Source organism: Carassius auratus, chromosome 19 (genome assembly GCF_003368295.1).
Source record: "Carassius auratus strain Wakin chromosome 19, ASM336829v1, whole genome shotgun sequence".
Classification (NCBI taxonomy): Eukaryota; Metazoa; Chordata; class Actinopteri; order Cypriniformes; family Cyprinidae; genus Carassius; species Carassius auratus.
Window position 1 is genome coordinate 25,179,963 of NC_039261.1, and position 23,628 is coordinate 25,203,590.

Genomic DNA, 23,628 nt, shown 5'->3' on the forward strand with positions numbered 1-23,628 from the left:
CAGTTTCTCGTATTTTTTAATATATATAAATAAGTTAATGTTGTTACTGTTATTATTATTATTATTATGTTACTTTTATATTCCTATAAAGAACTATTATATAAATAAATTAAAATAGTTTGGGATGTTTCACTAGGCTACAGTTTCTTTAGATCAAGTATGGGCTTATTTAAGAGGAAATACAATTTAATGTTCTTCTCATATGACATCAGCTCTCATATGATGTGTTAAACACTTGATTCTAATGGACTTTTATTTTTAAACGAGTTAAGAAGGGAAAAAATAACAGGTACTGTAGTATCAACAGCATTCTTTTAATACCCGTATTTACATACGCAAGTGGGTACATTGTGACCAAAACAAATATTTTTTATAGAAATACAAAAGTTAAATAAAAACGCTAACATGACTAAAAATAGTAGCAACATCATTTGAAAACTTCCTTATTTTTAAAGTTAATTATTTTTAGATAGCGTTTGCCTTTGAAAAACAAAGGTCTCCGTGACGTCAACGCTTCCTGGTTTTGCGTTTGAAACTTAAAGGTGTGCCGATTCTCTCTCCGGTATTTTGCTGCTTTGGATTCAACTGGGGCGAAACTTACGATCTTATCAACATTATCACAAGAGGACAGCAGCTCGAAACACAAAGAGAACGGATCAAGTAAAGGTACGTTTAACTTTTATTCTGTTTGTAACTTTTCCTACTTGTATATTTGTACTAGCCTACATAAACGCGCACCAAGCGATAGTCTCGGCATATTAACGTTTCTAATAGTTGACATAGACATTTATTTAGTAACCTGATAGTAAACGGTTTAATGTCTGCTTATATTGTGATCTTATGTTGAATTTAACTTGGTAAACAAAGTGTTGAGGTTCAGTAAGGGGACAGCGCTCGTCCATGTGCTGAAATGCGGGAACGCGCCGCAAGTAAAGAATATGGAAACAATGAAATAATGTGATGTTGCTGTTATTACTGTCAGTAGTTCATAATCTATAAATAAAAAATGAGAAATGAAACCGGCTCATTTTAAAGTTTAACGTATGGAAATTACATTTCCTGTGCACTAGCAGACTTTGATTTTATAGCTTGTTTATAGATTGAAGCGATTTAGTACATATTTATTATTTTTATATTTTTAAGAATTTCTATATTTTATACGTTTTAATATAATGCAAACTCATTCATGTTTAAGTTCTTTATTTTTTATAGATTTTAATAAAATATTAATAAAATAATCTATTGAACCGTAGTTTAAAAATCATAATTAAATTCAGAAATGTTTTTTGAAATATTTACCAGATTGTCACAACACATAACCACATTGCCATGTGATATTTAGATAATTAGATGTTGTAATGTAATCTGAGGCTATAAAAAAAAAAGGAGTTATGATTGATTTATCATATCTATTATTACACATTCTCTAAACAGGTGTGACTGACAAAGACGTTTTTCCGGATGAAGAGATGAGTGCTGAAATCAGCACCATTCCCACGTTACAATTGTATTTGGATTCCTTTTGGTCTTCCAGCATAGGATCCCACAGTTCTGACATAAACACCACCAACGCATGGGTAACAGCACCCAAATCTTCGTACAGCCCTCCTGTTTCCAGCAGCATTATAATGGACCCGGCCCAGTCCAGCCCGACTCCAGACGAATCCTCAGAACCCTGCTCTGAATTTCAGGCTCAGCTCGACCTGTTCCTCAAGCTGGGATTTTCCCAAACACAGATCCGTGCCACTTTCCTGAAACTTGGCCTCAATGCAGACACCAACAGGGTTTTGGGTGAGCTTATCCAGGCTGCTGGGGAATCAGAGGAGAGAGAGGAACCTACAGCCTCCACGGTGCTGGTTTCACGTGGGGATGCTTCCAATAAAGTCCAAAGTGCCCAAAATCACTGTCACAATGTTCCAGCAGTGTCAGGTGCTCCAGAAGAGCTGGTAGAGGATGAGGACGCACTCAGACCCATTGTCATTGATGGGTCTAATGTAGCCATGAGGTAAGTTTACTGTAAACCTGGCATGCTCTAAGATTTTTAAAGAAGTATTTACAGTGACATTTAAGTCCGTCTTCTACCACTTTACTATTGAAGTTGTTTACGGTAAATTTAAAGGTCCTTAACCTTTAAAGGTTTTTTTTGACCTTTTTCTTCGTGTCAGATGTTTAAATTTGAAAAATCACAAGATAGCACTTTTTTTTGGTAAAAGTAAAACTGAACATAAACTTTGAATTTGGAGTCATTTGGATTTAATGGTTTTGACAGATGTCTCTTATTCTGCTGAAAAGTTATCTTCAATATCACATGAATACATTATGTTTGAAAATGTATAGAAATAGAAAACTGTTAATTTAGACCTCAAGAATAGACCGCAGTTGATTGTAGTTATAGTTACAAGTATAGTTACAAGATGATAAAACAGTCAGGGAATATTCATCATGTTATGGTTAAGCATGTTTGTTTACAGTAAAATAGATGAATGGAGTTTTAAAATTGAGACTTTCTGTTTTTAAGAAACAGCTTTGCCAAAAATGAAACATCTTTTCTTGCTGAAAACGGAGATGGATTTGTGTTTATGTGAATGTGTGCAACTTGACTGAATATCTGGTTTTCATGTTACAAGAAATGGATGGAACATTATTTGCTATTCACGGGACAGACTGGATCTTGTTTTAACACTCAACTTATCTTATTTATAGTATACACTTAAACTCTTTTTACCCATGGCACAATATTATTTTTATCCTCAAATGTTTCGCATATGATTTGCTGAGTAATTCATTCTAAATGTCAGACCAGAACATCAGGAAGTTATTAGGAGAAGTTAGATCATATGTTGCCAGTACAAATTATATTGATAGACAAGGGGGGTTTTTTTTGGTGTGTGTGTGTGAGAGAGAGAGAGCGAGAGAGAGTACTTATTTATCAACACCTATGTGTTTAATGATCTTTTAAAAACCCTCCCTTTGTATTTCACGTGCATCTGCAAGTGGAGTCCAGGTTTGCACCTGCAGGCTCCTGTATGGGTCATCACTCCAGTATGCAAATAATCTTATATGCAAATCATCGTCGTTTCCCGTCCCCTCCCTTCCTTCTCTTACTATCCTAAAGGAGAATGTATGTGAAAAGAACGCTGTGTAACAGAACAGGCCCGACAGCATTGCAACACCGCTTCTGATTGGATAACTCTGCCCACCTTTGCTATTTTTGCTCCTATAAATCAGACGTTTTTAATTACCTCCCAGAACAGACTGTTTTCAAACACCCAGTTCTGTTTATCCCAGGCACTTTTAAAAGATCCTGGCTTGAATAGACTTGTTCATACAATTAAATTGATTTTGAACTCCTTTGCGGTGCCGAAAATCCTTGGTGTTCCCTGTCAAAAATGACAAGGCTGTTAAAAAAAAATCTTTGTAAAGCTGTCATTATGCTAATCAAATCTTAGATTCAATCTTTGGCAATTGTCAACGTATACGCATCCTCATTTGTGAAAGATTTTGGCAATGTTCATTCAAAAACTAATGTGCAGTAGCTCAGTTAAATGAGGCCTACGATGAGTTCGTTCCAAAAAGAAATACAAAAACTGCTTATTGAAAGAAAACATTTTAATAGAAAGATAGAATCCAATACTTAGCAGTAATCTAGCATAACAAAAAAAAAAAAAATGTGCGTTTTTTTCATACCATTATAATTAAAATGTCAAAATAAACTATCAAAGAAACCTTGCATGCCTTATATCAGTAATGGTGCTTTATTTAGTTGCATTTTATTTAGTGATTTCACTGGAATGTGAAAACATGATATAATTCAGCCATAATTAATCTCGCCGTGAAAATAGCCACAGAAGCTTGAATGGCATTAAACACAAAAACTGGAATGTGTATTCCTGCCCATTTTCACCTTCAACTAAGAAAGGAGCATAACAAATGTGATTATAATGATCTTAATGCAGAAACTGTTTCCAGCAAATCTGAAGAGAGATAACTAGAAAAATATTTTCCAAAAAATAACACTTAAACAAGTTTGATATGATATTCTTTGTTTGATCAAAAGCATCTGTTAAATTAATGTCTTCGCAAGCCATACAGTTTCCTTATGCAAATTCTATACGAATTGAAATTTACACGTACAAAACATTTTCTGTTTTGTAGTCACGGGAACAAGGAAGTTTTTTCCTGTCTGGGAATTCAGTTGGCGGTGAACTTCTTCCTGGAGCGGGGTCACGTTGACATCACAGTGTTTGTGCCTTCCTGGAGAAAAGAACAGCCGCGACCTGATGTGCCTATAACAGGTGAGGAACAGGGAATGCATGCACCGTCTGTCAGAAACAATTCCTGCTTTCCAGAGGGAATCACATTCCCATAAGTGAGGTCTGTTTCCTCTTACCAGCAAAACTGCTAAAAAGAGATTTGCAGTATATTGGAAGCCAAATGATGTATGAATGTCCAACTAAATTACACTTGGAATACAGGAAATACATTTCTGGTTTTATGTCTGGTCTTCAACCTCAGGTCTCAAATAATAGAACTGGAAGTATGGGAAAACCCCAGATTGGTTTTATTTGTGTAGCTGTTTGAATGAAGTATGTCATAAGATATATTGGCAAGTACCTGGGGTTTTTAAAACCATTGCAACTTCCTTATATCATAAAGAAGGCCACAGTGGAATAATACAACCGCTGCTTTTGCCTGGTAAGATGTTCCAGCCTGTTTGATCTGCATTGTTTGCCAAACCCTCCTAAGTTTGACCTGTCTAGAGGATAATGTGGTTGGCGATAATTCTCAGCATCCAAAAAATAGTTGTGATGTTGATCGGTCTTAACAGTTGACATTTAACTATGCAAACATGTATGTTTTATATTCCTGCTAAATTGTCTATGTGTAAATGGGCACTCGTCCAATGAAAATCACAAGCAAATGAATAGGCCAAGAATCTTTTTTCCCTCAGGCTGTTTGTTCCGGCTGGTGCGAAGGGTAACTGAATACCAAGAAAACCATGTTTACTTTTAACAGAATAGAGACCATGTTCCAAGAAGATCCGTCAATCAATGGTGATGTCAGATTAATTGCGTTATACTAGTAATTACGTTTATCAATATTTGCTTAGAAAACACGTTTAAGGATATTACATAATTGTGGCAGACAAAAACATTTAATTTGATATGGCAAAAAGAACATAAACGTAGTTTTTCATTCTGTCCAAGGTTTGCACAAGATCTTTAGCCATTGCATAGCTCAATGTTTTGTTTTAACATATTGAACTTTTAATCAAGGTCAAACTAGTGTGAAAAACTAATTATTATGCATTTAATTCTACAAGCGCAAACATGCATTTAAGTGTTAAGTGACTAAATATGTTTATTTATTGTACAGATTTGTAAAAATTGACAAAGTAAAGCAACAAAGTTGAGATTTCATGAATGTTTTTCTCAGATCAGCACATTCTACGTGAATTAGAGCGGAGGAAGCTCTTGGTATTCACACCATCCAGAAGGGTGGCAGGAAAACGAGTGGTTTGCTATGATGACCGTTTCATCGTAAAGCTGGCATACGAATCCGACGGCATCATTGTTTCCAATGATACTTACCGAGATCTACAAGGAGAACGTCCTGAGTGGAAGCGTTTTATAGAGGGGAGGCTTCTGATGTATTCGTTCGTCAATGACAAGTAAGTGCCATTGCATTTTGGTGTTTGCAGCATAGGTCAAGTTGTTTGATAGCCCAATTTGATTAAATTTACAATGCTTTTATGTAGGTTTATGCCTCCAGATGACCCTTTGGGAAGACATGGACCCACCTTAGACAACTTTCTTAGGAAAACTCCACGTATACCTAAGAAACAACCCTGTCCTTATGGTAAGAATCAAAAACATTTTTCTCCAGCTTTCATGAATGATTAACATTGAAGTGAGTTGATGCAGTAACATGTTAGTGTAATTATCAGGGTGTGGCTTGACATTTTTATTTGCCATGGCCCATATAAAAAGTATAACCCAGATATAAGGAATTAATAAACAATATACACGGCTGTTCAAGTTTTGGGTCGTTAAGACGGTTTTCTTTGTTAATATGTTTTGACTTGTCGTTTATTCCTGTAATGCAAAGCTGAATTTTCAGCAACTTCAGAATGATCCTTCAGAAATCACTCTAATAATGCTGATTTGCTCAAGAAATATTTTATATATTATTATCAATATTAGATACAGTTGTGCTGCTTAATATTTTTGTGGAAACCATGATACAATGAATAAACAAAATAGAAAAGCAACAGTTATTTGATAAAAGGACTCTTTCATTACATTATAAATATCTTTTGATTGACACCCAAACTTTTGAATGGTGTTATATCCCATATTCTTCTGACCACACAAGGATAGCATGTGTTATTTGAACAAGAATTCAAATCTCCTGTTTTCAATGCAGGAAAGAAGTGCACTTATGGAATCAAGTGCAAGTTCCATCATCCGGAGCGAACCAAGCAATCCCAGCGTGCCCTGGCCGATGAGCTCAGAGACAAAGCCAAAATTTCATCCACACCGCACAAACCTCAGCCAGTGTCCAGTCAGAGTCCACCTCTGGAGGAAGTAATGGAACAGAAACTCTCCCTGGATGCTGGATCTCTTAAGAAGAGTTACGCCAGTGAAAATGTCCTTGTCATTAAAGCAGCCCCCCAGCCGACTCAAAGGAAGTTTCCTTTGAAAAAAGAGCGTCGGCATTCGCCAACAAGTCTAGATTCCTTTCCCAGGGGATCTCAGGAGCGTTTGGATTCTGGCTTGGGTTCCTACGAATGCCATTCTCCTGAAGCGTCCCATTGTGATCGCTACTGCGACCACAGGAAGTCCAAACCATCCAACAATGGGCGGCATCGTTACGTTCCAGCCAATAGCCAACCCTGCAGTTGCTGTCCTTACCAACCCCTCAGCACTGGTGGAGTCGGTCAGCACCATAGCATGGACCTGTCCAGTTCAACAAACCCGGGTTACACTCAACCCCGATATCACTCCTATGGAGGAGGTCCAGTTTACCCACCTGTTAACATGTCCCAGTATTCATTTCCACACAACAGAGGGCCTCCTTGTCAACGGGGCTACTGGTCTGACCATTATGATGGCTATCCTCCAGCATCCCATAATGCCATGCTGCCAGAGAGAGGACATGGCCACTGGTCACCCTCCAATCACAATCCTCAGTGCTCTGAACGGGAGCAGGTAAGAAAGAAATTACTAGCAATTTTCAATGCACGTTTGGTGGACAGAGCCATGGACATGTTCCCATATCTCCTGGACCCACAAAGACTGGCCGCAGAGATTTTGACCCTTCAGTCTCAGGATGGGGCTTTTTAGTTTATCTTTTTTGAAGGACTAGGTGACAAGACAAAGATTCTGGCACCAAAGTGTTACAATAAGTTCTCAGCCGAAAGTGATTAAACTGGAGTTTGTTGTGTAATTCAGTGTAGCTCTGCCCATAGTGAAATCTCATTGGTCTACAATCCCGCTGTTTTTGTTGTGCAGTGTTTTGCTTTTTAACGAGGACATAAAAATTACTTTTTTGTAGGAGACTGTCATGTAATGCAGTGTATCCCCGCCCACAGTGAAATCTCATTGGTCCACAGTCCCACTTTATATCAGAGATGTTCTGATTGACTGTTTTTGTTGAGTCATGCAGCGTTTTTTCGATTAGCGAGAACACAAAAATAATTTTCGTTGGAGTCTGTCACATAATGCAGAGTAGCTGCAACTATGTCAGATATATTCTGATTGGCTGTTTGTGTCAAGCAAGTGGTGTAGCTCCGCCCACAGTAGAATCTCAGTGGTCCAATGTTCCGATTCGCATCAGATTTTATGTTCTGATTGGCTGTTTTTGTCAAGACATACAGCGTTTTGCTTTTAGCAAGGCCAGAAAAATGACTTGACTTTTAAAAAATGTTGTGATTCCTAATCAGGGCACATTTTGAAATAAGATTTGATTAATGTTAATGTTAAAAATAGAGTTATAGTTTAGTAGATGTGTAATTTTTGTGATGAAATGGACTCAATTCAAGCCATTCAGAAGATTTTATTTCTGTTGTATTTTGAATATTGTTATTTGACCTCAACTATGGTGAAATCACTATTTGTTGTATTATATAATTATTATCTTGCTGTGGTTCTCAAGAGTATAATATCAGTTTGGGTTTCATAGTTTTTACAAAATATGCAATCATATCTGATAATGGAATGACAAAATTGCAGATTTATTTGTGGAAAAAACTCTTTTTTTGTGTTTCTGCACGATTCGCAGTACTGTGTATGTTGAATGTGTTGGCACCGTGTGCCGTAACTGACATTTGTCAAGCAGAACTACCACAAAGGTAGAAGAGTATGCACCCTTTGGTGTATTTTTCTATAACTTAAATGTCCTCATGAATGCAAGCATCACCATTGTAACTTGACATATTTTTCAAAGTTCTCAAAGGTAATTGCCGAAAACATGGAAAGTCGTGGAACTTTTGGTGACTCTGTTAGTTTTTATTGAAGCTGTTCAGAGTTTAAAAAGGGAGTCGGCAATACTAAGTAGGCATTTTTTTGCCTTTTTATTTTTATTTTTTAAGTTGTATGTTCTTTGCCCATTTAAATATGCATTTGCTTTTTATGCTGTATCTCATATTCTGAAAATAAAATGCCATATTTATATACACAAATCAGTCTTTTACCTTTATTCGACTTGTGTTGTTCCTCTGCATAAATGAACGTTTGTTTATGACAATAAAGATCAGACCTGACCTTCAGAAGCTTTCATGCTACAGGCGGCGGCCTCATTTTTGAAAGAAGCATCCCCCCCCCCCCCCAACCACAGAAACGTAATGACAGGCATTTTGACTCAGCGATTAATTAGCCTAGTAGAGATATAATCCACCAACATCAGAAGTATCTATCAAGATTTCATATTGAAAGGGCAAATTTTCTTCTCCTGGAAAAGCTGGTGGTATTTATTGACATATAATTGGCATTAGTAGTCATACAGGACAACTTTTGTTCAGCATACTTCACAACTATAGTATAGTTGCAGTGAAATTCTCAAAATAAAAAAAAAATAAAAAAATGACATGAAATGCAGATCTTTTTTTGTTATTTAGTATTTAACTTTTGTTCGTTTTAAATTATTTTTATTATTAGCATGGTACTTGTTAAACCATGCACTTGTATTAAAAAATGTAATAAAATTAATGAATGCTATAAAAAAATTATAGAATAGACTAGAATGACATTGTTTATATAATACAAATAATATAACAAATTCAATGCAAAAACGATGCATTTAATAACATGTTAGATTACAGAATAATACCTTTTCTATGGGATTTCTTGAATCTATGGTTTAACGTTTTTCATTTCAACTGGAAAAATACAAACCACACCACACAGCAGCACAGGCGTCAGAAAAGACAGTCTACGGGAAGTACTGTAGATGTCCTTAATAGATATCAACGGAAGTGGTCTGTGGGGGTGAGGATTTCAGAGGAATTAAAGGTTTGAGTGGGAAAACAACATGCTAATTATTTTCCTGACTAAATTTAGTAAGCTTTTTATTAATATTATATGTGACGAAGCTACTTTCAGGACTAACAGCCATCATGACTCATGAGATGTGACATCTGATACAGCATCTTTCTGTGGTTCAGATCATGCCTCTAGTGTGCATGGTCAGTGGATTTGGATTTCCCCAAAACTGTGAAATTCATCTGTAATCTTACTTTTTTTGTCTGCTATTGGGGTCATATGCCGAAAGATGGAACTCTAAAATGCAGTGAAAATACCACGATGTAGAACACTGTCTGTTTCACTTCCCCTGGTTTGTGTGATACAAAATGCCCCAAACTTTAACTGGACTATACAAGTCTCATACAGTACCTTTTGGGAGAAATTTTGAACTAAATTTAGTTACTAGTATATTCAGTTAGTTAAGTACTTATTTTTTGATAAGCCTTTAAAATCAGATCTATTTTTTACTTAGACCTAATTAATAAAACCAAAGACATGACAAACTTCTTTTTGAAATATTTATATTATTTATTTATTTGATTTGCATGATTTTTAGTCCTTGCACTAATACTAGTTTATTTATTCACTGAGTTAGTTAAATTGGTTGGTTGAGTACTAAGGTTTGTTTGATGTACCTTTCAATTCAGAACTATGATTTCTTCAGAAGTTAATTGATAAAATAAACAGTAGAAAATAACATATTTTTTTATTTATTTTAATTATTACTTTTATGCATGATTCTTAGACCTAGCGCTCATGCTATTTTATTCATTTTTTATTTTATTTAGTGAGTTAAGTACTTAGTTTTTGATCCATTCACAACTAAGATCTACTAGTTTGTAAAAATTTATTGATATAACCAATTACATAACTTCTACATCTATCTAGCTATCTCTCTCTGTATAAATGTGTGTGTGTGTGTGTGTGTGTGTGTGTGTGTGTGTGTGTGTTGAAAATCTAAAAATGCTGAAGGTTTTGTGTGAGGGATAGATTAAGGGTAAGGACATAGAAAACGCAATACAGTTTAGACCATTATGCCGTTAGAGAATCTCTGTAAACCACATGTACCAACGTTTGCGTGTGTTTGTATTTTTGTCTTTTTTAATTGCAAAACAATATGCAGTCATAGGCAGTAACACCTGCGTGTCTTATCAGACATCATTGTTATGAAACAGCAAGCTTATCTCCCTGCGCTCACTATGAAGGGGATGTACCGAAATTTCCTATGAAGACCATTTCGAGACTAATCTTAATTTTCTGTAATCAAAAATGTTTTGGTGGACAGAATTTTTTTTAAATGGTTTCCACTATTTCATTTCTGTCTTTGACATTCACAGGATGGAATTTTGCAATTGTCAAAGACAAAACCAAATAAAAAAAGTGCAAGCATCACTATTACGTACATTACTCATAGCCTTATGTGTGTGTGTGTGTGTGTGGGTGTACTTGTTTATTACCAAATGTGCCCACAAGGATAGTAATCCCTGACATTTTCGACATTGTGGGTGGTCCCAACAAGGGGGGGGGGGGGGTATTAAAAATAGTAAATAAGTTGTGATCTAAAAGTATAACAATTCAAACAGGTTTTCTGTAAGGGGTAGGTTAAGGAATAGGGTATAGAAAATATAGTTTGGTCAGTATAAAAGTAATGGAAGTGTATGGAAATGTATATTTGCTATCTGCAGATCATAGATTTGGATCTGGCCTGCCTGTGCTGTACTGGGCTTCAGAATGGTCTGATCTGACTCAAATATTGACTCATAACTTTATTTTCTGCACATGGATGCAAGTCTGAGCTCGCCTCAGCGCAGAACAAACAGAAGACAGGAACACGTGTCTGCAGAAACCAACACTAGCATTTTTGTGGCTTCTAGATTTTATCTTGTGCTTGATTGTCCTCAAAATCTGCTGTCAAACAGAGCAAATAAACATACAGGAGTAGATAATCAGAGTCATTCAGGCCTTCTCAAGTGCACAGAGACGTGAACGATTCTGTCAGAAGCTCAGATTTGTGATTCTTATCTGTAGCTCTTTGCTAGACATTAGCGACTTTGACGGATTAGCCTGAAGCAACAAATGTCACCCTATTAAGGTAGCACAATTTAATAATTGACAGGAATGAAAAGGAGGCTGTGTGAAATATAGTTCATTTGGATAAATCTTATGTTTAAAAATGGGTTTGTTACTCTAGTTTTGTCAACATGAACAGATAGGCTACTGTCATGTCAAATATATTAGCTTATAAATATTTTAGCCCTATACTGATTCATCCTCAGATGGTTTTACATGCTCTGTTTCATTTGGATAAAATAATGGTATTAGTTGTATGAAGATCATTGTAATATACATATGGTGGAATTTAAAACCCCTTAACTGTCACTCACATATTTGAAGGCTTGAATGTGCATGACACAAACCTAAATTTTTATAATTAATTACTGAAAACATTTTGTTACATGATTTTGATGTACCATTTTCATGGCAATGCAATGTTTGAATTTAAAATGGGTTTTAAAGGATGAATTTTGGGATTTTAGGTCTTAAAGTGATATATAATTATATAAAACGTAGGCGGGGGGGGGGGGGGGTGACAGTTAGGCTTATCTCTTTATGTAAACAGCATTCTGCCATCTGCCACTTAAGCAACAATGAAATTCACTTAAATGGATACTCAACTTTCAAATAAGATCACAGATAATAAATCTGTCCAACTCCCTGTGTGCTAAAGTAAACAACAATAACCATACGTCATGTTCTTAAAAACAACTTTCGAGAAGAAGGTGTGGCCACGTCACATCCGATAAGAACCGTCACTGCGAGAGAACGGTGGCCTCTACTGGACACGTTTGGGAATGCATCACTTATCACTTTCACTTCATTCTTGGTTAGGACAAATATTTCCATATCCACTGAGAAATTTCCGTTTCGCAGTAGTTTACTGATAATTATGGAAAATTGCAGAAAAAGAAAAAAAAACTTGCAGCAGATACATTATGAAGCACCAGATCCAATGAGGAGTCCAGGATAGTCTACGGAAAGTCTACTAGTCCTGAGGAGCTCATTACTGTTCAGTGAGAAATTCAGAGAAAGTGAAACTCACTTGATCAAGTTTTGTTTGAATTTCCCAACATTTTATAACAGTAGCCAGGTGGCGAAGACAAGAAACAATAAACTAAATTACAATGTCGCTTGTAACATTGTAACACCCCCCCACCCCCCCGCCACCAGAACGCCCATTGTCCAAACAGACATCATAGCAACCGTTACCATTCCCAAAGCCGAAAACACAACGTGAGCGGTGCCTACAATGGATAAAACAGTGTGGACGGCCCCACTCCCAGTTAAATGCGTCGAACATTACAGATAATAAAAAAAAATGGATATGTGAATGCCTTATATTTTATTTTATGCATTTCATTTTATTTCTCTTTTGATTCTCAAAACAACAGAGAAATGTTAGTTAGCTTTGACACGCATGTAGGTTTAGCTAGCCCTTGTATTTGAACAAAATCGCTACTCGCAAATGACAATAATCAATAGGTATTGCTCCAAAAAGGTCACTGACACGCACTGGTATACCTCTTCCCGTAATGGCAATATGTCGCGCTGGTCGTGTTTGACCATTTGTTTGTCGGAGGTAGCAACAGTTACTAAGGGGGGCGGGGCTCGGCGAAAGGCTAATCGACACAAATCGTGCGTGTTGCCAATAGAGACAAAAGCTGTTGTTGTGAATAATTATATATCGAATTTGGTCTTTTAATTGAACGTAACGTATCCTAATACATTATGCCATATTAAGTTTTTGTTTTTTTTCTACAGGAGGAAAACGCTTTACGAAAGACTTTGTGTATAGTAGTAGGCCTACTAATTTAGTTTTAATCATTTAATCACCACCACAGCGTCTTGTCTCCATTGGCAACATGCATGTTGATTGCAAGTGACGTCACAGGTGTGCAAGTAAGCGATTGCAAGTGACCTTGTAATTTAGTTTCTTTTTTCTTGTCTTCATCACCTGGCTACTGTTGTAAAATGTTGAAAGATTCGAACAAAAATTGATCAATAAATAGAACAAAAAAATAAAAATAAATAAAGACTGCAAGTGACGTCGCTAGCGGAAGCACAAGTGTCTGAGAGTACAAGTGCAAGTCTGCAGCCAGACCCTTCTCGACAGGAATGTCTGGAATACGCAAATATTAAAATCACTTATCACTTTAACTTCATTCTTGGTTAGGACAAATTGTATTTACACTTGAGTAATCAAAAATATTACAAGAAGCAAATGGCCTTAATTGTTTGATGTTCATCAGTTTAGTCTATTGGTCAATATTTGTTTGTCAGAAACAATGCTTTTTTTTCTTAAAAAGAGGTGAAGAATAATGGTAGAATCTTCATCAACATCAACAAAAGGAAGAGAAAACAGAAGACTGAGTGATTTCTGTGTTGAAAGAAAGCTGAAAGCCCAAAAGGTGATTTTTTTTTTTAATTGTTAGCCTTCCGCATGTTTTTTTAATGCCTTCTCAAAAGCGATGGGGACAAAATCGAACCTGAAAAAAAGTGGTGGGGACATGTCCCATGGTACCACATATCCCATCTGCAAATTAGGCCAATGCTTTAATGCAAGTTATTTGAATACATTTTATTGAATTGTGATTTGAAAATACTGTCACACTCGCAGTCACACTGTTGTTCTGAATATCAACATGACTGTCATTACCTGATCTCTTAGTAAACTTATAGCACACCTCTCCTCAATAAGAGTACTACAGTGCAAACGCTGCAAGATGAAGTTTAATACTTTGGTTGAAAGTCTTATGGTGACTATTAACGTATCACTGATTCTTGCCTTTGAGACTTCATACTGAACTGCTGGGGTTGATAGAGAAGCAGCAGAAAGCAGCAAATAAACAGGAGAAAGAGCTGGCGCAGGAGATCACAAAACAAGACATAACAAATGTTGTTTTTATTCTTCAAGTATTGTTTTATTCTGGAGCTAAATGCTCCAGTAGTCTGCTGTTGCTATACTGATCTTTTATGGGTAGCCTTTGTTCTGGATATTGATAAGAGATGGACTGTGACCTTATTGCAGTTCATTGAGAGATAAAGTTACACGATTAACAACAATATAAATACCCGAAACGATCAAACTCTTTAGAAAACAGAATATTTTTTCAGCCAAAGACCTTTGTGGACACATCTGACTCTCACGGGTAAGTGATGGAAATATAAGAGAGATTGTCCTAAATAGGTTTCTAATGGAGGTGGTCTGATTTAGTTTAACATAATCATATTTAAACATGTAAATTAATCATATACTCTAGCTGTTTTCTGCATTGAAATGGTATCAGAATTGTGTTAAAAGTAATTTGATCGGTGGCAAAGAGAAGTTTGGTGTTTCTGTCCCTTTTTGCACAACCTAAAGACTAAGAAGGGTTTCTCGTCTGTGGTAAGCGAGATCCACTTTACTGCTTTACAGTTTAGTTAGTCAACCCTAATAAAACACACCAACCTGTATATAGTTTATAGTAATCCTGAAAACCTTGATTAACTTGTTCAGGTGTGTTTGATCAGGACGGAAGCTTAATTTTGCAGGAAAATTGACCTGACAGGCCAAAACTAAGAAACCTTTGACTAACAGGAAGTATCTGCTACACAGTAGGAAAATCACATTAACATACTATGAAATAAATAAATAAATATTTAATCAAAGCAACAGCATTTTATGAGTCACTGTGATGATTTAAGAGCCGTGATTATATTTCCTCCATGTACAATCAATATTTATATGATAACTTTTTTTAATGGTTTTGATCCATTCACTTATTTGTTTATACCTCAGTGATCAAAAACATACTCATTATTGCCACAAGAAAATTGGCTTATTTTTTTATTTATGATAATTGACCATTGATCATAATTTATATTGTGAAATAACTTATAAATTGTGTATTTTCTGTCCTAAAAAGACTTGAAGAGGGCATGAGCAATGGCAGAATCAATTGAAGAAACAAAGAGAAAGAGTATAGACTCTATACATCCAGGTAAGACAATACAACCCCAAAAGTCGCAGGCAGTCAAATGTTTGAACACTCCTAACTATTTTTATTTTAACATTGTTTATTGATCACCTGGTGGTTGCTGATGTTGATGACCAGCTGACTGTACATACTTAATGATACTGTTAATATATTAATTTCATTATTTATGCAGAAACCTTTGTGAACATTTTGCCCTTTGACAAGTAGAGTGATTTATCTTCATCATTTATTTTTCTAGTCATGTCATCCTCCAGTGGTCCATTGACTGAGGAGCTTCAGTGCTCTATATGTCTGGATGTGTTCACTGATCCAGTCAGCACTCCATGTGGACACAACTTCTGCAAGACCTGTCTGAATAAGTGCTGGGACAACAGTCAGACCTGCAGCTGTCCATACTGTAAATATACATTCAAGCAAAGACCTGATCTCAAAATTAATACTACACTCAGAGAGATCGTAGATCACTATAAACAGAAACGTCCTGAGGAAAAACCTGAAGTTCTGTGTGATTTCTGTGAGGAAAGAAAGCTGAAAGCCCTGAAGTCATGTCTGGTGTGTCAGAGCTCTTACTGTGAAACTCACCTGCAGCCTCATTTAAGAGTGGCAGGTTTAAAGAAACACAAACTGATGGATCCTGTGAGAAATCTGGAGGACTATATATGTCAGAAACATGAGAGACCTCTGGAGCTGTTCTGTAGAGATGATCAGACGAGTGTGTGTCTGATGTGCACTGCGAAAGACCACAAGAACCACAACACTGTTCCTCTAGAAGAAGAGAGTCAAGAGAAGAAGGTAGTTTATAATGTCTCATATCCTGAAGAATCAAATATTTTTTTATCTTGTGAAGTAAGTTTAAAATGTAAACGTACTGAAAATTATCTTCAGAAGACAGAAAATCTCTGTTATGTTAAAAATGTGTGTGTTTTGTTCTCTATCTATAGACTCAACTGATGAAGACACAGAAAGATGTGCAGCAGATGATCCAGGACAGAATTCAGAAGATTCAAGACATCAAACACTCAGCAGAAGCCAGAAAAGTGAGTTTAAAAAAATGTAACCCATTCAGACTCTGCTTACATTGGAATGGACATCATGGTTCCTGGTTTAAACCGAGCGCCAACCTCCCGCTCTCTCTCCAATAAGGCCAATAAGGAATTTACTAAACCTGTGGCCAGTGACTAAATTCATTGACTGGCCGCTTGAGGCTAGCTGCAAAAGGGGAGTCAGTCCCACAGACTCCCCATGTTAAAATGCCCAACTTTACAGCAGAAAAAAAAAAGTTTATAGCCTGGTTAAAAAAATTATTTTGGTCTAAATAGCTAATTGTTCTCTTCATGAAAACTGTGAGGGGGGTGATTTTTTTTTTTGTAGCTCATCCGTTTGTATTGTATTAAGACTTAAAGTTCTGCATGATTAAGGGTGTGGCCACTTGAGTGACAGGTGGATTACCGCTGAAGTGGGTGACGTCACGGACACTATGTCCGTGTTTTCATACAGTCTATGGTTTAAACCAATATAATTTTGTGTTTTTATAATTTAAGTAATATCTGGTCACTCGTTGGTCCCTGATCAACAACAAACCCTAACCATGGGGTTCGTTTCCCAGAAGTGTTTAGGTTTCCTTCCCTGACTGAACTTCAGGCATCAAAAAGAAAGTCCTGGCTAACCAACACAATGGACATCAGGTCTTGAATGAATTCAGCAGGAACCTCTTGACTTTAATTGTGTGCCAGGTTGTGAAATTTGTGCATGCATTTCAATGATAAAATATAAAGCTACAAATTCTATTGGTAATGTTTTATGCAAAATAATATGTTTTGTGTTTAAACCACTGATAAATGAACAATAGTAACAATGATTATTGTTTTAGCAAAGAAACGTAATAATTTGTTAATTGAACTGCTTGAGCAGAGAAACACAGAGAAGGAGAAAGCAGCTTGTGCTGAGCTCTTTACTGATCTCATCCGCTCCATTGAGAGATGTCAGACTGAACTACTGGAGATGATGGAGGAGCAGCAGAAATCAGCAGAGAAACAGGAGCAAGAGATCATTAAAGATCTGGAGCAGGAGATCACTGAGCTAAAGATGAGAAACACTGAGCTGGAGCAGCTCTCACACACTGAAGATCACCTCCACCTCCTACAGGTCATTCAACATCTCTCTGATCAATGATAATGCAGTTTATGACACCAGAACACTCCCAATGCTGAAGGATTTCTCCTCTCTCCTGCTGTAGATTTCCTCATCCCTGCGCAGTCTTAAAAACACCAGGAACTGGCCTGAGATCAGTGTGAAGACTCATGAGAATCTGAAGACTCTGAGGAGAGCTCTGACTCAACTGCAGGAAACTCTAGATGAGAAACTGACGCAAACTGGTAAGAATGAGTCTATGTCAAGCTGAAATAAGAGAAGTATGTGGTCGTGTTTGTGGCTCATTATCAGATGGTAAAGAGGACAGGTAATTTTTTTTTATCTCTAATGTCAAATTAATCTTGTACTAAAAACTTCATCCCTGTAACCACAAATATGAGACATTAGTGCATATGTGAACATGTTTAGATAAGAAACTACACAGAGAAAAAAATAATTTAATATTAACTTCTAATAACTGATTTTATTATGCCCTTGTGAATACCTGTAAGATTAAATCAGTTGAAGAAAAGATTTTTAATGTTTTAGAAAATCTAATTGACTGATATCAGGGTCATGATATCTAACATCAGTCAAGAGGCACATTTGTTGCTCAGAAGACAAAGAGTGTATGTGAAATTTCTGACCTGTAGCTGTTTATATAGGCATAGTTAATAAACAGCCTGAATATCTCATGATTTTTAATTGTCATTAGTTTCCACAGAGCTGAAGTGGATGCAGCAGTACGCAGGTATGTTGTCTGAACTACACTATTTTACATTCAGATATTCTCAGCTTCATTACTGCACTACAATCTGATTAACGATTTATTAAATATTCAATCACAAAATCTGTGTATGGTGAAATTGTGATTGATATTCTCTGTTTCCTCAGTGGACGTGACTCTGGATCCTGATACAGCTCATCCTAGACTCATCCTGTCTGATGATGGAAAACAAGTGAGAGACGGAAACGTTTATCAAAAAATCCTAGACAAACCGGAAAGATTTGATACATGCGTAAATGTCCTGGGAAAGCAGGGATTATCCTCAGGGAGATTTTATTTTGAGGTGCAGGTGAAGGAAAAGACTGAATGGGATTTAGGAGTGGTCAGTGAATCCATTAACAGGAAGGGAAAGATCACTGCTAGTCCGAAAACTGGATTCTGGACTGTGGTTCTGAGGTATGGGAATGAATATAAGGCTGGTGCTGGTCCTTATGTCCCTCTGTCTCTAAGAGTGAAGCCACAGCGGATCGGTGTGTTTGTGGATTATGAGGAGGGTCTGATCTCATTTTATGATGTGGAGTCCAGCTCTCATATATACTCTTTCACTGGTCAGTCTTTCACTGGAAAACTCTATCCATATTTTAGCCCCTCCTTAAACTACAAGGGTAATAACTCAAGCCCATTGATCATCACTCCTGTCAATTACTATAAATGATTTTTTCCAAAAATGTCATAAATACTGATGCTTATTTCCTTGAACCTGAACATTTGAAAGAAGATAAAGTTGAGCATGTCTGCAGGCAAGGGGCTAAGACTAACTTTTGTCCAAACATTTTACGGTCATTTAAGACTTTATAAATCATTTAAGACCACGTTTACAAGGTAACTCAACAAGACTGAGAAATTTGACATAATTGTGTGTGTTTTAGTGCATTTAAGCTCTACTGGTGCACTGTCTAAAGTGGCTCAGGATGCAGCCAAATGCGCAGCCTTTCAGACTATACTTCACTGCACTGTTTAGGCGGCGTGACCCCAGGTATGTGTCGCCGAATTCTCGGGTTATGAAGAATAAAGAAGGGAAAAGTTAATCTTCCGAAATGAAGCGGCAAAATCTTCTCAGGTAAAAGTTATTAGAACCGTGTCTAGGGACCAGCTGGCCATCACTGCTCTGACTTTATCAGTCCATTTGTATCCTATTATTTGATTTGCTCTCGTCAATTACGACAGAACAGCTAATCACGATGATATTGTCTTCGGAAAATATGATTTTATTCACTTATATCAGAAACAGCAAATCTCTTTAAAAACTGGCTGTTGTTTTCACTTCATTGCATTGTTATAATTCATAAAAGTTGTACTTTATATCACCTGAAAGCAAACGGCGTACGCTATTCTTTCAGCGGCGACACATGGATAGGTTTTCTAAGTGTATTTATGCTTTGTTTTTGAATGAAAACAGTGCATCCCTACAGCGCGGCTGACCCAGAAGATAGTGTCAGTGTATTTGTTGCCATTTTAGAAAATGGATTTAACATTCAACATGAGACCATAGTCTGGACTATTTTTTGATTGTTCCTGGTTAGGAAGAGTCTGGTGTTTGAGAGATGTGGCTTAATTGTTTTCATTTCAAGAGGCTGGTTTAATAATTTGCTATTAGCCATCTTCAGCTATGGACAGTGATTGGACATTGATATACTTTTGTATTTAATAAATCCACTGAACTGAAATCCCCTTGACTACTGTACATTTTTGACAATATAGACATTAGTATGTGGTGACTGCATTAATTTCAGATGTATAATAACTGTTTTTCCCAAAGACTTAGCTTTAGTAGCCATAGTAGCTGAAATGTATTTTAAGTGAAACAGTTTTATTGTTATAGATTGGGGCGAATCCTGTTCATGGAGATATACCTTCCCACAGAGTTCAGTTCCAACCCTGATTAAACAAACCTGTCTGTAATTTCCAAGTGCTCCTTCACATCTTAATTAATTATTTCAGGTGTGTTTGGGCCAGAGACAGGGCCAGCACTAAGGGGCCAAAGTTTTGCCAATGAGAAAAATCACAGATGCCTTGCACTGGCAGCCCACTGGGGCCTGTAAAGGGCCAGTGCAGGATTGTTTGCAGGGGATGAGCCCTTCCGAATGGAACGTGGAAGTGATGCCAAACAGCTTCCCTGTGCAAAGGATCATGGGGGCCTGCAGTGTCCATCAGTTGTACCCATTGAAATCCTTCATTCTGACAGAATGGCCCTTTGAAGAGGCCAGTTTTGAGACCTTCGCTTTGGAATGACCCTTAAATATGGCGGCCAATGACTGTTTTCACTCTGAAGGCCGGAGGGTGAAATATCCCATTTAGAACGCACCATGGTCCATTTGTTGTGGCCACAATATATTAAACTCAGCTCCTAGAGGGCCACAGTCTACTAACTTTACAGAGTTTAGTTCCAGCCTTGCTCCAACAAACATTCCTGGGCTGCGTTCAGTGCCAACAAAATAGTGCAAAACAGTTTTTAAATGGAAAGATTGGCGCATTGAACACCCTGTTCTGCTGAGACAAGAGTTGCAACTATGGCAGCTGAGAAGGCCATTCTTTGTGTTCTTTTTGAAGAATTTCCAGAGGCTGATGAAATCAGTATAAATAGGTGTTTAATACTGCAAAATACACCTGATGTTACAGTCACTGACCTTGCTGTCCAGAATAAAAGAGAACATCCCAATCGAGTGAAGGGATTTGTGATTCCTAATTTTTGTGATCAGGATGAAAAGACAAATATTTCTGGTGAAGGATAATCCACTCCTTACCTCCGAGACTGTGTTATGATCGATATGACTTTATTATTTTTATTGTGAGTTTTAGGCTTAGCAATATTGCTGATCACTGTTGTTGTGCTATGATACATAATATTTACCATTATATAATTAGAGGGGTATAGAAAAGTTCATGAAAGTGTCACTCCATAATACAATAGCAAAATATATAAATATGTCGAGTATTTTTGTTACATTAAACAGTCTAGCACACCTTCCTATAGGAAAGGATATGGACCAAAAAAAAATTGCAATTATTAAATGATATTTAGACATACTTGAAGTTCCAGATCTATACTCTTATTATTTTAGTTATTTGCGTTGTAAATAAACATGTGCAAACAATATACTTGCTCTTGTGAATTTATTTTGATGTTAATTACATTGTGAGAGTTGTCTTTTTAATACCGCGTGGTATATACTGTATACATGTTGCTGGTGATTGGGCTGACATGTTTGACACACGGACCAGACAAGAGAAAACGCATCTCAAACCCTGTTGCACACCATTTTATACTGTATCCAGGAAACATGTTGTTTAAACCGGAATCCGGAGCAAAATGACTAAACTAAGTGAACTGAACACTACCTTCTTGGTCAACATATAATCTGTACATTTTTGTCAAGCCATCAGTTTTACCTGCAATCTTCTACATCATTGACTATTTTTTTATAAGAAGACTCCAGCTCACCAAAAAAATTTCATTTCAGAGCAAATCCATTCTTGGTTTCTGAACAAAAAATTCTGTATCGATATAAATTTCGGTTTAACAATTAGCAATTTTAATGGGGCTTTATTTAAATAAGGAAGATGGATGTTGGATGTGTTTAGGGTAATAGTGTTGTTTACAAAATAATGCAAATGTTTATTTAATAAAATGCATGTTTTTTTCAAATGTAACATTTTGTGAGTTTTTAATAAATGTCATTTTTGTGTCAAAAATAGTCACTTAAATTTACAGTACACAAAACTAATGCAGTTATGCCTTTTAACAGTAGTCTTACATTCGCTGTGATAGAAATCACAGTAAGAAATCATAGTTACTGTGATAAAATTTACAGTTAGCATATACTGTGGAATGTACAACAGCAACTTGCGTGCTAATTTACTCATTGTATTATGAAAGGAACTATTCATCTCCAGAAGGTAAGATTTCATTGAAACTCATTTGACACTCATCAATCCACTAATTTATACTTATAAATAAGATATTTTTTTTTTTTTTTTTTTTTTTTTTTTTATGAAAACGCTTGAAGAGGTCAAGGACAATCATCAACAAAATCTACACAAAAAAAGAGGAACAAAAAGATGGATTTTGTGTGTGAGCTCTTACTGTGAAACTCACCTGGAGCCTCATTTAAGAGTGGCAGGTTTAAAGAAACACAAACTGATGGATCCTGTGAGAAATCTGGAGGACTATATATGTCAGAAACATGAGAGACCTCTGGAGCTGTTCTGTAGAGATGATCAGACGAGTGTGTGTTCAATGTGCACTGCGACAGACCACAAGAACCACCACACTGTTCCTCTAGAAGAAGAGAGTCAAGAGAAGAAGGTAAAAGTTAATGACAACTGATTTTAAAGTGAATTTTATCGGCCCATTTCAACCAAAATCCTAAAAGAAACATGCACAGAAGAACACACAGGAAATGTTTGTAATGATAAATGTGTCTTTGTTTTTCTTTGTCTATAGACTCAACTGATGAAGTCATAGAAGGAGATGATCCTGAAAAATAAACATCTTCAACATATCAAACACGTAATTGCATTCAGTTCATTTAACATGTATTTGGATTATTTTGTTTTGCTCCTCCAGGAGTCCTAAAATATACATTCCAACAGTACTGGGACTTTTGACAGTTTGTATCACTCCACTTGTCTGTTTGTTCAGATTCTCAGTCTGTGTTTCATCCCTGTGGCTCTGAGGAATGGCAATAAATACACCGCTTGTAATGATTTGTATCTGCCTCTGTATATAGGTACAATGAAGCCACAGCGGATCGGTGTGTTTGTGGATTACGAGGAGGATCTGGTCTCTTTTTATGATGTGGAGTCTGGCTCTCATATATACTTTTATGCCGGTCTGTCTTTCACAGAAAAACTCTATCCATATATGCCCATGCCTACACAATGAAGGTACAAATTTAATCCCACTGATCATTACACATCATTGTGTAAAAATTTTATGCTAAAAACCTTTTTCAGTATTTCATAAATATTTGCCTTTTTTTTCTCTCTCACCTGATACCTGACAACATGAAAAGATCTGTAAAATGTTTACATCAAAATAAATCTAACTATGATAATCTTGATATGCTGTATATATTCAGAAGACCAATTATGTACAAGTTTATAATACAAATATAAATATTGTGGGACAGGGAAACAAAGGGCAGATACC

The 23,628-nt window shown here is 36.5% G+C and overlaps 2 protein-coding genes across 2 annotated transcripts; both read left to right on the top strand.

Moving 5' to 3' along the window:
* Positions 1-505: 505 nt before the first annotated feature.
* Positions 506-8,562, top strand: LOC113119935 (endoribonuclease ZC3H12A-like). Its single transcript, XM_026289684.1, has 6 exons — positions 506-666; positions 1,435-2,005; positions 4,156-4,295; positions 5,437-5,671; positions 5,759-5,859; positions 6,427-8,562. Exons 2-6 carry the CDS (start codon positions 1,470-1,472, stop codon positions 7,344-7,346), a joined length of 1,932 nt encoding a protein of 643 aa, XP_026145469.1. The 5' UTR covers positions 506-666; positions 1,435-1,469; the 3' UTR covers positions 7,347-8,562.
* A 6,077-nt stretch (positions 8,563-14,639) lies between these two features.
* On the top strand, positions 14,640-21,632 carry LOC113119936 (E3 ubiquitin-protein ligase TRIM39-like). The gene is made up of 8 exons (XM_026289685.1): positions 14,640-14,731; positions 15,488-15,562; positions 15,798-16,351; positions 16,501-16,596; positions 17,471-17,704; positions 17,796-17,934; positions 18,405-18,440; positions 18,584-21,632. The coding sequence occupies exons 2-8, from the start codon at positions 15,508-15,510 to the stop codon at positions 19,129-19,131; spliced, it is 1,662 nt and encodes a 553-aa protein (XP_026145470.1). The 5' UTR covers positions 14,640-14,731; positions 15,488-15,507; the 3' UTR covers positions 19,132-21,632.
* Positions 21,633-23,628: the final 1,996 nt, after the last annotated feature.